Source organism: Melanerpes formicivorus, unplaced genomic scaffold, assembly GCF_026170545.1.
Source record: "Melanerpes formicivorus ecotype bairdi unplaced genomic scaffold, bMelFor1.0.p_v2 SCAF_53, whole genome shotgun sequence".
Taxonomy (NCBI): Eukaryota; Metazoa; Chordata; class Aves; order Piciformes; family Picidae; genus Melanerpes; species Melanerpes formicivorus.
Window position 1 is genome coordinate 734,675 of NW_027142405.1, and position 12,729 is coordinate 747,403.

Here is a 12,729-nt window from a genome sequence, read left to right on the forward strand (position 1 = left end):
GTCTTGAGTCTCAGGTAGCTTTAGGTCCTGGCAGGATTCTTCAGCAAAAGAATCATAAAGGCCTTTTTTATGGCAAATAATATCTTTTCTCTGATGGAGAAATTCTCTAGCAATACTGAATGCAGTAGTGCTTGGCTTTTTGGTAAAAGCATTGATTTGGATACTGTTTGGCCTGATCATCTGCTTGTTTCAGCAAATTTTATGTCCTGTGAGTTCCTGTTACGGTCTTATTCCAAGGTGGCAAAATATTTGCCCCAAAAGAGGAAGATGTTGTGTTGCTGGGAAAGGTAGAAATGAGGGGCTGATGATAGAGTAGGGTCTGCTGGTACCATGTGTTCAACTCTTTGTGAGCTCTGGTATTACACGACATTATTTTTCGTTGGAAAGCTGAGGCTTAGTCTTTATGCAGAACAGCAGCAACATCCTGAGCATGGCATACTTGTGTGCATCTTAGTGTGGTAATTGTGATGGATGTATTTATTTTGTTGTGTTCTGTCTGGTTTAAACTGTCCCTGGATAGTTATTCTGTCTGTGTGCAAGTACAAAGTTAAATTACAGATAGTTTTGAAAAATACCAAATTGTAAATTAAGAAAAGGCTTTTTGTTTTCTACCTTCCCTTCCTCGTCTTTCCCTCCCTTCCCCCTTAACTTGAAATTCAAGATTGTCTAAGTTGTTTATAGCTCCTGTACCTTGGTGTTTGTGTTATCACATGTGAAAGACCTAAATAAGTGATATGGGCTTCTTTTTTTTGGTGTGATAAACTTCTAAAGAAGTTGAATACAGCAGAGTTCTTGTTTCAGAGTTGTTTACTAGACTCCAGCTATTGCATGTTCTAAAAACCTTCTCAATTTTCTGCACCTGAATGGTTTGACTAGAAAATTGTCTTACCTAAACCTGGAAAAAGCCCAGAGTGCTTTTCCAGAGCCTTTGGTACTTGCATTAGCAACTGACCATGGAGTTCAACAAAATTCTCTTGAACTCTTGCTACTTTTCAGCTTCTCAAGCACTGAAATGGCAGGGTTGGCTTTCACATTTGCTTGCAGCTTGCAGAGTTTAGCAGCTGGTTCTGTGGCTGCAGTCAGTGTAAGAGGGAGTGAGCTCCATGCTGCAAACAGAGTTGTGATTTGACAGGAAAGTGTGTTGAAATTTCAAGGGGGGTAATGGGGAACAAGTGATTACCCAAATCAAAATGGTAAACAAGCCTTTCTTAAACATAGAATGCAAGCATTGCAAATAATGGGTAAATGTCAAAATGTACATGGCTTTTATATATTCAGTAATCACAGAATATTGGAGATCCAAAACTTAAACATAGTGTGAAATTAAACATGATCCAAATGGATCTACTTAACAGCTCTGCAGTGAGGCATCATTGATTCAACTATAGATGTTTCTTCCAGGATTTCTTTCAGGATACCCTGACTGTTCAGAGCATGACAGTGGGTGGGGTTTTTTTGTTACTGCAGTTCATTATTGGGAAAATTAGAGATGTTTACGTTCACTGATTTTAACAGCTGTTAGGGTAATTGCTGAGCTTCTGGTTTTGAAGGTCTTTCAAGTGAAGGTGTTAAGAGGAGTCCTCAAGAGAAGTACCTACAGCAGTTGATATTTAGATATAGAACTTCCTGATGGCCTCAGACTTGACAAGCCTCTGGTGAACTTTGTCTGAAATTTCAGACTTTTGAACATTGTCAAGATCACTGGGAAGTGCAGTTAACTGCTGGGTTGGTAGTAAATCAACGTTAGGTGAATTTTTGGCATGTGTCCCCCAGAATTAGAGAGATCCTATGTCAAGAATCAACCCCTTCTATCTTATTATTGTCCCAAATATGAACTGTTCTATATCTATCTTCAGGTTTTGTGCAAGGTTGCATCCCAATATATGGTATTGGCTGTGTTTATGTCATTAACAAGTGGGTTCTTTTCTTTCAAGCAGGGAATCATTAGCAGAGTGACAGAATCAGTGAAAAACATTGTACCAGGATGGCTACAGAAGTATTTCAATAGAAGTGAAGATAAATGTGTAGATACAAATGAATCTACAAACCAGGAAGAGAATCCAGTAAACTATCACCACGATTATGCAAATGAAGATCCCATAGTGATTGATGGGAGAGTCACGCCTGAATCAGCAAGAATTAATTTAGAAGGTATGTGAAAAATCATTTAGTATTCTGGCCATCTGTATTTACTCACAGATTTCTAGTTTTGCATCTAAATTTCTGAGGGAAGCTGGAGGGAGGATTTTGACAGAATTAAAAAAACCAACCCACCACACAAACAAAAAACTGCACCCAACCCCCCTCCCCCCCAAAAATAAAATGAAAATACCCCCCAAAAAGGCAAACCATAAACCCCTCAGCAGCTATTAATGAATCTGCCTTAGCTTTAAACTGCCAACATAATAGTGAAACATACTGGAGATTGTCTTGTAGCTCTTGGAGGTCATCAGTTAACTTCAGGTAGTCAGTTAGCCAGGTGTAAAATATTGATAATGTTAATTTGCAAGTGTGCTAGGTTACTCTTGGTTTGGTTTGTTTTTGTTTTGTGTAATGGTCTGGAAGTCAATCCATTTGCATAAGGTAATAAAAACACTAATTTATTTTGTTGTCCTCAAAACAAAAGACCAGATGCCAGAGGAAAATTCTGTCTTGTGTCCCAATTTTGTGTGTTGCTTTTTTTTTTCCTTTGAGCTTTTTCAGTCAGTTTAGTGAAGTTCCTTGTTAGTTAGAACTGAGGAACTTGGATTATGACATGATTACTTTTGAAATAGTTGGTAACACTAAGGTGTATATGGCTACCATGGGGTCTTTCAAATCCTATTTGGCCTCTTGGCAAAGAATTTTGCAACCCCTTTACCATATAAAAGATTAATCTGTGTATTGTACCTCTGCCTCTCACTGTTTCTGTGTTTCTCTGTAAATTTATGTATGCTCTCATTTGTTTCTTTTAGCACTTTTGTGTAACTTGATAAGGAGAGAAGTTTTGTCTGAGCACATACACCTAGCCATCTGTGTGGGAAATCAGTTGCTTCTGTTGCTGGCAGAATGAAAAATGAGGAAATACCACCAATGTAATCTGGTTGTAAATAAGGAGCTTTATTGCTTTCTGTGTAGCTGTAGCTTGAGAGTAAGTTTGGGTAAAGGAATAGAGAAGGTCTTCATGACTGAGGAACATGTGTTGGCTTTCCTGAAGAATTGTATGAAAGGACCTTTCAGTAAGAACAGCTGCACAGCAAACTTTCTAGCTCCAAGAAATCAGGAGCAGATGGATATCCTAGAACCTTTAGTAGCTTATGTTGCAGGCTGTGGGTGTAGTAGACCAATATTTTTTGCTGTAGTTAATTGTAAGATTGAAAAAAATTATTACTACTGTTACAATTTTAGAAAGCCTGTTTCTTCAGCTCTGCGTTACCAATGTGCAAGAGCTTTTGCTTGGCAGCCTTCAGCCTGGTAACACTTCCTTTATCTCAAACAAGACAGTCCTAAAAATCTACCAGTACGCTGGAGAAATAATTACTTAGTACCATGGCGGTTATGAAGGTTGAACTTGGTAGTTTAATCTTCAGTACAAATATCAAGAGGATAGTGACTCAAAATCATGTTCATACCCAGAACTCCCCAGAGAGACTGTAGATTTACAGGGATATTAGGTAGGGTATCCATTAATAGCTCTTCTACTCGTGTGGCAAGTTGGAGCTGTGAGTCCATCTCTTGCAGGACACTTGCGGTGTTTACAGACCCTGTGGTTCATGAGGAAGTAATGCCCATCTTGCAGCTGAGGCTCCAGTGCTTACTTGTCCTTTCTGCCAAAATTTCAACAGGATAGTAGATAATGTTTTGCCTGTAGCATGAGCTGCTCTGGTAGAATTTGGGAAGGGAGGTGACGACACTTAAATAACCCCCCCCCAAAATATCTGCCAGCGCACACGGTCATTTTCCATGTTCCGATTAACGTCGTCTTGGTTACATGGTTGTGCAAACTGTCTGTAACTTGCTGTGTAATCTTAAATTCTGGAAAGCTTATCACAAGCTTGCTCTGCAGAAGAAGGAGTTTGATGTAGGGGAAGACCCAGCTGCGGAGCACTTGAGCACGGAGTCAGAATTAGGTGTTGTAAAAGCTCATCATTACCTGCTTCTCAGCACGACGTTAATACTTGGGGTAGCAAGCAGCATTGCTGTCGTAATGAGATGAAACCTTAGCTGGGTGAGGAAGAAGTTAAATTCGGCTTCTCTATTTTTGTGCTTAGAACTTGGCAATAGCATCACTGCTGATAGAAAACAGGTTTTGGATTCTATGAGCTTGGGAAAGCTAATTGTGTCTCTCTTCTTGTTTAGAACCATCCACAAGTAGATCTGCACTGAACTACTCAGATGTGTTAACGAGGCCCTCTCTCCATCGGAGCCATTTGAACTGTACCATGTTGGATTCCACAGTACCACATTGTCAGCCCTCTACGTCATCTTCACTTGGTATTGGCAGTCCTGGACTGTCTCTGGTAAAAGAAATAAAAGATTCTACCTCTCAACACGATGATGATAACATCTCAACAACCAGTGGCTTCTCCTCTAGAGCATCTGATAAAGGTAACTTCCAGGTTCTCCAGTAGATATTTAGGTAGCTTGAAGTACTTTGCATTCTTTAATATTCCACATCACCTTTAGTAAATGAAGTAGGTGAATGTCAGCTTTGGATGTTAGAATTAAATTTGATTTTAGAAGTGTATAATCTTGTCACCTTTCTAATATAACCATGATTTGGAATACGCTTATGAGACCCTGCTGCTACAGGGAGTGGATGCTGATAAACACACTTTTAGCTAGGTTAGCTGTAAATCTTGAGCTGGGATAGTAGGAACTGAAGATGACTCGCTATATCTGGACAGCTAGGTTGATTGCCTAAGAAGGAAGTGTCAGAATATCTGACAGATGGTTAAATGTGAATAAATACAGGAGGCAAACAGATACACAAGAAGTTTTCCAGTGTTTTCACCAGGAGTCAATAAAGGAGCTCTTCTGTCTGAGCAAATTTTGGGCTGCTTTATTGACCTTTATGAGTAGAAGGCATCTGTTGTCAATACTGCCATGTATTTTGCTGAATTCATAAAGGAATGTGCACCATTTTAAAGTTAAAAAAAGCCAACAAACTATGTATAGATATAGATGGAAGCAATCTCACCAAGGAAAGGCAAGCCATCTCTCTTTCTAGGGGATTGAGGCATGCTCAAAAAGTTCTCTGGAGAATGCAGTTTTACAATTCAGAGCAGATGTTGCCAGAGTTTAGTAAGGTACCTTTAGTTTACTAGAGCTTTCTGGTGAGTCTGTGCAAAACATACATGGCAAATAGGTTGTTAACTCTGTTAGTTCAACCTTTGGGGAGTTTTCCTGGTTTAAAACCTGTGCAATTCTGACCCCCTACCCTTCCCCAATGGAAACAACTTTGTATCACTATAGATGTACCAGTTCTTATGTAGTTCCCTTTTATTTTACCATGAAAGAAGAAAATAAAATTGCTCTGCGTTGAAATGTATTGTTAGCGTGTTATGTCTGCTTTTGAAATATTACTGAAAGGTAACATTTACAGCTCTGTGAAGAGATTTCAAGTTCAGAGCATATGTGAAATTGATCTCTTTGGAGAAGTCTGAAGGTTAGAGTGCTGGAGAAAGACTTATGCTAAAGAGCTCTGCAGTTAGAGTGATCTTTAGTGATAAAGTTCTCTCTGCACATAAGACATTTACAATGTTGCATGTGTCTTTTTGGCAGATATCACTGTTTCAAAAAATACTTCAGCCCCGCTGCTCTGGTCGACAGAGGGTGAAAGATCTCATTCCCTCTCACAGCATCCTGCAACTAGCTCTAAAAAACCTGCATTCAATTTATCTGCTTTTGGATCTCCCTCTTCTGTAAGTACTGCACAGCATTAATTGTTGGGGGTGGAATTTCAGCCCACTATGATTGTAATCAATTTGAATGTGTAGCCATTTTATTAACCATTTTTACTAACCACTTACTGTATTATTTCTGTAGTCACTTGGAAACATTTCTGTCTTTAAGACAAGCCAGCTTGGGGATTCTCCATTTTACCCTGGAAAGACCACTTACGGTGGTGCAGCTGCAGCAGCAAGAGAGACCAAGGCCCGAATTGCTCCTTACCAGGTATGTGGTGTGAGGGAAAACGTAGTTGAAATACAGAAGCTGACATACAGAAGAGCTGGAATCAGAGAGCTGAAAATGTGGCAACAATTCCTAATTTGCCTTCTTGGCCTGCAGGAGCAGAAAAGTACAATTTATGTTTAAATTATTTTTTAACCTTATGCATAGAACTACTCATCATAACACACAAGAATGGCAGCAGCATCTAGCTAGTCATTTGTAGCTGGGATCTCCTCTCTTCTTCTGATTCCATTTTTTTGCCATTGTCTGCCTCTGACTGTTAAACTGCATGAAGCTGCACTCTTTAGTAGTATCTAAAAGGCAGTTTTGCTGATCCTTTGCTCTTCTGTTAAAGGGAGGCAAGCATTTCTAAACACACTCTCAAGATAAGCAATAAAATGCTTTCTATTTTAATAGCATCCAGTTAGCTCTTGAAAAGAGCTATCTTGCTTTTAAGAGTTCGTTGTGTTCTCAAACTAACCAGCAAATTGAAAGTGCTGACTACTTGTTTTTCATACCATGTGTGAAATTGATCTGTTTGAAGTACTCTGAATGTTAAGAGTGCTGGAGAAAAGAGTGTTAGGGGACTTTTTCATTGTGTAAGACTTGTCTGTATTAAAGAGATCTGGAGTTAGTGTGATCTTTAGGAAGCTACAAATAGCTAAAGTTGAAGCTAAAAGGAAGTCACTAAAATCTGGTTCATTTGGAATGTGTTTAAATCAACATAACCTCAAAAAATAATAAAATCAAAAGTCAAAATGAACTTTAAGGAAATGGAAACAAGAGTTTGTCAGAGTTACTCTGGCCTAGTCTGTTTCTACCACAGGACAAGGGGACCTGACTTAGGGGAAATCCTGAAAACGGGTGGTTTGTTCTGACTTGCTGTTAAATTGAACTTCAGAACACTAAAAAAATCAAGTTAGAAGGCCTCTTTAGTCATCTGTTTTTATTTTTTACAAAATAAATACTGATTATGCTGAAAAGAGGAACCAAGCTGCTAGGCTTTTAAAGGAGAGAGAAGCTTGCTTGTTGCTGTGTGCTCTGGGTTACAGTGAGTATTGCTTGTGCTTTTTACATGCTGTATGATCTATTTCCTGTCTTTGTGGTAAGCATGATGTGGTTACCTGGGGGGTTTAACATGATTTTCAAGTTAGGCTGAGAGAAGTTGTTGGGGATTTTTTTGTTGTTATATTCTGTCATGTGGTGCAAATGCAACAGTTTACTTTTTCAGTGTAAGATGTTTCATCAGTTACAACTCACATCAGCTCTTTATCTTTTTAAACAGAGTTAAAAGATCTGCAGTCAACTGTCATCTTGGGGGAAGGGAGGAAGCAGGAGAAGTAAAACTAGAAATTCCTGATGATGGTTATGTAGGTTGGGTTTGGGGTGGGTTTAAGATGCTTGCAGCATTCTGAAAGTGAGAGCTGGTTTATTACTGAAAGCACTTTCTGCAGCACAAGCCTGTGCTTCAGTTCTGTTTTCCTGATTACTGCTTCAGAGACCCTATATGCCTAACATCTTCCCTTTTATGGTCTTTTACATTTAAATATTCCTCCTTTTGGGTCCCACTTAAACTTTTAAGTCAGTGGAGTATATTTTCTTCATGGCTTGAACGCCTAATTGAGTGCATTTTTACTCTGTCATCACCAGAGTATTGGTTGTACCATCATATGTAGCCATAGGGCATAAACTACATGTATGTTTAGTTTAAAATCAGGCATTGTAACATTTGCCACACTGATTTTTCAGCCACCAGTAAGAAGACAAATGAAAGCTAAACAAGCAAGTGTGCAGTCCTATGGTGTGACAAGTTCCACAGCGCGGCGCATCTTGCAGTCGCTGGAGAAGATGTCAAGTCCTTTGGCGGTAAATGGCTCTTCTTTTAATTTGTTTCATTTAATGTACTTGAAAAACACAGTGAATGTGCCAGTGTAGGGTGAAGATCTTCCTCATGCAGTGTTCGGTTTAATTTGTTGCGCTGTTTGTTTTTCAACAGGATGCTAAAAGGATTCCATCTTCTGTGTCTAGCCCACTGTCTTCTGTAAGTTTATTGCAGTCCCCCCTACCCCATTTTTGTTGGATGAAACTCTCTTAGGAAGGAAATCATCCACTAACATGTGGACTTTTTCCCCGCAGCCTGTGGACAGGAGTGTGCTGAATGCTACTAGCTTCCAGTCCAAACAGAAACAGGTAAGAAACAGTCACCTCATAAGCTAAGATACATAACTTCCTATTCACTAGAGCTATTGGAAGAAATGTTACAGACCTCAGTGACAGAATACTCCTGAATTTGAGTCAATATTAGCACTATGGGGATTACAGCTGTCTTGGCTGTGTGGAAATTGCTAAAAATGTCTTCTCCACCCACAGTAGATGGAGGACTGTGAAGATTACTCAAGAATTATCTTTATGTGGTGATGTCTTAATATGTTAATCAAGAACAACTTCTCTAGAACACATGAAGTCATTTTATCTAGTCCTGCAACTTGGGGTTGAGTTCCACGTTACTATTTCCTTTTAGAAAAGCTTTCTCTTGCAGAAATTATTAGGAATAGAAAAATCCTGACTGAGTGATCATACAGATCACTTGTGCAGATTTCCTTACTCATTTTGAGCAGAAAAAGGAAATGCTTACCGTTTTTGTTACTGCTCAAAGCAAGGAGAAGGGCAATTATTAAATGTTGTCACTTCTGTAACCTTATGCTTCTAACTTCCTGTTTGGATGTTGCACTGAACTGTGGTAGTGCTGTGGAAAATTATTATTTCCTTTGTTTTTATTAAAAAAAAATTAAAACTAGCAATGATTTTTAATCACTTTACTTCTGGGTATGAAGTTTATTAATTGTGAAACCCAGAAATGGCTACCTTAGGAGCCAAAGGACCACAAGTGTGAGTTTTCTTCTGTGCAAACATTTAATCTGCTTTTTTAATGAGAAAATGGACAGAATGTCTCAAGAAGTTTCTATGGTAATCCTGTCATTAGAAATGTAATTACTTTTACAGTCACTTCAGATTTCTCAAACATCTTGCATTGCTTTTACTATCTTTCAGCAAATGCTAAATTACAAGAATATCAAAAAGTAGAGTGTACAATTTATGTATTTATTTACCATAAATATTGAAGACAAGACAATTGAAGACAAAGCTGGTACGGATTCTCTGTCAGATTGTGGAACTACACCTGTGATGAGGCATTAAGAAAGATCTACTCTATTTGCAGCGTAGAGCTTGACGTCAGTCAGAAAGTGAATGTTCCACACAGCTGTCACTGGGTAAAAGTAGAGAGATTGTCTGATCATAATACTAGAATTCATGAAGTTTGGCAGGGTAAGGGCAGCCCTTGATGAGAAGGGGAGGAGAGGGCTGTGTGTGCCAAGGAGAGGGCTGAGTTTTCCTCCAAAAGCAGACATATGGTGACAGAACAATTGAGCACTTTAGGCAAAACTTTTGCAGATATTTTTTGGTGGTATTTTTCTTGTCTTGAGGATCTGCACCAGACAGAATAGCTCTTGGAGTATTAAACATCTAACTAGGTGACTTAGGTTTTTTTCATTCTACATTTCTAGCTAATTTGATATCCTCCTACAGTGATGTCACTCAGCCTAGTGGGTGAAGGCTCGGTTCTAGGGCTGGTTCTGTTCAGTGTTTATTATCAATGATCTGGATGCACGAGTTGAATGTACCATTACCAAGTTTGCTGATGATACCAAACTGGGAGGTGCTGTTGGCTCTCTCAAAGGGACAAGAGGCCTTGCACAGGAATCTAGATTGATTGGTGGCATTGGGCAATCAATGATTGCATGAAATTGAGCAAGAACAAATGCTTCTCCATCAATGGCATAGTGAAGTTAAGTGCACCCTCAGCAAGTTTGCTGATAACACCGAGCTGAGTGGTGTGGTTGACACACCTGAGAGACGAGATGCCATCCAGAAAGGACCTGGACAAGCTTACGATGTGGGCCCATGTGAACATCATGAAGTTCAACAAGGCTAAATGCAAGGTCAGGGCAACCCCTCATATTGGCACAGGCTGAGGGATAAAGGAATTGAGAGGAGACATGCAGAGAAGGGCTTGGGGCTACTGGTGGATGAAAAGCTGAATATGAGCCAGTAATGTGTGCTGGAAGCCCAGAGACCAACCATAGATTGGGATGTATCCAAATCAATGTGGCCAGCTGGTTGAGGGAGGGGATTCTGCCTCTGCTCTGCTGTGGTGAAACCCCACCTGGAGTACTGTGTCCAGCTCTGGAGTCCCAAGCCATTCTATGATTCTGCACCTGGGAATGGAGTACATCAGGCACAAGTGTAAAGTGGAAGAAAATCAGATGGAGAGCAGCCCTGCAGAAAGGGATCTGGAGGTGCTGGTGGACAGCAGGCTTAATGAGGCAGCAGTGTGTGCCCCAGCAGTCAAGAGGAAAACCCACATCCTGGGGTGCATCATACATGGCAGAACCAGCCAGTCAAGAGAGGTGATTATCCCACTGTATTCAGTGCTGGTGTGGCCTCACCTTGATTACCACATGCAGTTCCAGGCCCCACAATTAAAGGAGAATATGAAAGTCTTTGAATGCATCCAGAAGCGAGCAATAAAGCTGGTGAGAGGACTGGAAATCCTGTGAGGAGCATCTGAGGACACTGGTTTGAAGAAGAGACTGAGGGGTGACCTCATTGCTCTCCGCAGTTTTCTGAGGAGGGGAAGTGCAGAGGGAGATGCTGAGCAGTTCTCCCTGGGATCCAGTAACAAAGCTGTGTTAGGGTCTGTCTCAATGTTGGGAAGCTTTTCTTTACCAAGAGGGTGGTCAAACCCAGGGACAGGCTTCCTAGAGATGGTTGGTGCCCCAAGCCTGTTGGTGTTTAAGAGGCATTTGAACAGTGCCTTTAACAACATGCTTTAACTTTTTGTCAGCTCTGACTTGTTCAGGCAGTTGGACTAGATGATTGTTGTAGGTCCCTTCCAACTCAACTATTCTATCCTGATTTGATTCTATTTGCATTTAAAACTAGCAGTGGACTCATAGTGGGTTTATGAACTTAATGAAACCACTTTTTACTCTAGGTTTCAAAGCAAGTGTCACTTTCTTTAGAAAGAAGCGCTTCTATTCATGTTACAGATAGTACAATGTGAGTTTTATTACCAAGCGGTGGGAGATGCTGTGAAGTTCAAGCGGCATTGTAAACACAATTTGCTGTTAAAACTACTTTAAATAATAGCACACATCCTAAGTCTGCAGGCAGAGCCTTTGGTAAATTTTGTAGCCTTTGGGGTCTTTCTGTCACAATTCAGTGAAATCTGTTCTGCAGACTGTACAATTCTTCCTATTAAAAGTGAACTCATGGCTGTGAAGTTGCTTTAACAAGGAAAGTCAGACCAGTGACTTTAAGTGCATCTAATGGAAATCTAAAATGTTGGAACATATTTAATGGATGAAATGATTTTGAAATTATTTTACAGCCTTTTTTCCTTTTCTGCCTTTTTTTTTTTTTTCTTTGAAAGCAACTTCAAAGGAAGAAAATGTAGGAAATCCCCAAATTCTGTGTAATTAGCTGCTCAATGCCTGGAATGTTAAATGAATGGATTAAGCCAGTAAAAAAATATCACGCTGTAGGCAGAGGAGGGCAAAAAGATGGGAGCATTTGATAGTAACAGGAGTTATTTTGTCTACAAAATCATCTGCCAAATTTTGAAACAGGATTCAGTCAGACTTTGACTACTTCTGTAGCCTTTTGGAATTCATATCTGGTTTTCTGATAATTTCCCTCTGCAAGCTAAGTGCTTTCGTCACTGGGTGCTCAGACTGATGGGAAGTTTATAGTTCTTTTGCTGTGGTAGTTCTGACAGAGGCAAAGATGATTTGTTTGCTGCTTCTCTTTCAAAGATGGAATCACAGCATCCACCTGTCCAGAAACTCGTGACACCAAAGGCAATCACTCTGGCAGTGAGTAGGGCCCAGTATTTTAAACCATCTCTGACTCCAGCGACTGATTCCAGCAAAAGTCACCAGAGAGTAGATATGAAGCACAAAGTAAGTAATTTTCTGGTCCTTATCTACCTGCTTTTTTTATAAGCTTGGCATGCCTCTAATCAGTTACTCTACTAAGGTGCTCTTTCTTAGCAGAGTATACTAATACTATGTTTGAGATAAGCATTAAGACAGTGGGAGTCATTGTGAAATAGGTGCTTTGAGGTTTTAGGGATTTCATCGTGTCTTTTTTAAACAGTAAGGGGCTGGTGGTTAGTTTCAGAATGTCATGATGTGCTCTTGGGTAGGGATGTTCTCTGAGAGACTGTTAAAGTACAGAAACATTATTTTCCTTTTTGTGTACTGCTGCCACTGATGGAACGTGCTGATGTTGTGTATAAACTTTCAGGTGAGCAGTGGGCTCCAAGTGCGATTTCGTGGCAATTGCTTGAGTGCAGATGGAGCCCCTGAGAAACATTCCTTAAAACAAGGCTGACATCTTTTTCATTACAAAAACATTCATGGTTGCAGTCCAATCTGAATGTAATCCAGGTGTTAAAGCTATGGGCTTTTTGGTTAGAGGTCAAAGTGAATAGCCCTACTTAGAATAGAATAG

The 12,729-nt window shown here is 39.9% G+C and overlaps 1 protein-coding gene across 3 annotated transcripts in view; it reads left to right on the plus strand.

Moving 5' to 3' along the window:
* Positions 1-12,729, plus strand: part of NUP153 (nucleoporin 153) — a 49,593-nt gene that overhangs the window by 16,542 nt on the left and 20,322 nt on the right. For 2 of the 3 annotated variants that reach the window (XM_068160806.1, XM_068160809.1), the window contains exons 2-9: positions 1,935-2,151; positions 4,339-4,587; positions 5,764-5,903; positions 6,028-6,156; positions 7,903-8,019; positions 8,150-8,194; positions 8,290-8,343; positions 12,030-12,176. In XM_068160806.1, the coding sequence (XP_068016907.1) occupies positions 1,935-2,151; positions 4,339-4,587; positions 5,764-5,903; positions 6,028-6,156; positions 7,903-8,019; positions 8,150-8,194; positions 8,290-8,343; positions 12,030-12,176 (1,098 nt within the window). The remainder of the gene's footprint in view (positions 1-1,934; positions 2,152-4,338; positions 4,588-5,763; positions 5,904-6,027; positions 6,157-7,902; positions 8,020-8,149; positions 8,195-8,289; positions 8,344-12,029; positions 12,177-12,729) is intronic. The other variant, XM_068160808.1, reaches the window with a different exon arrangement.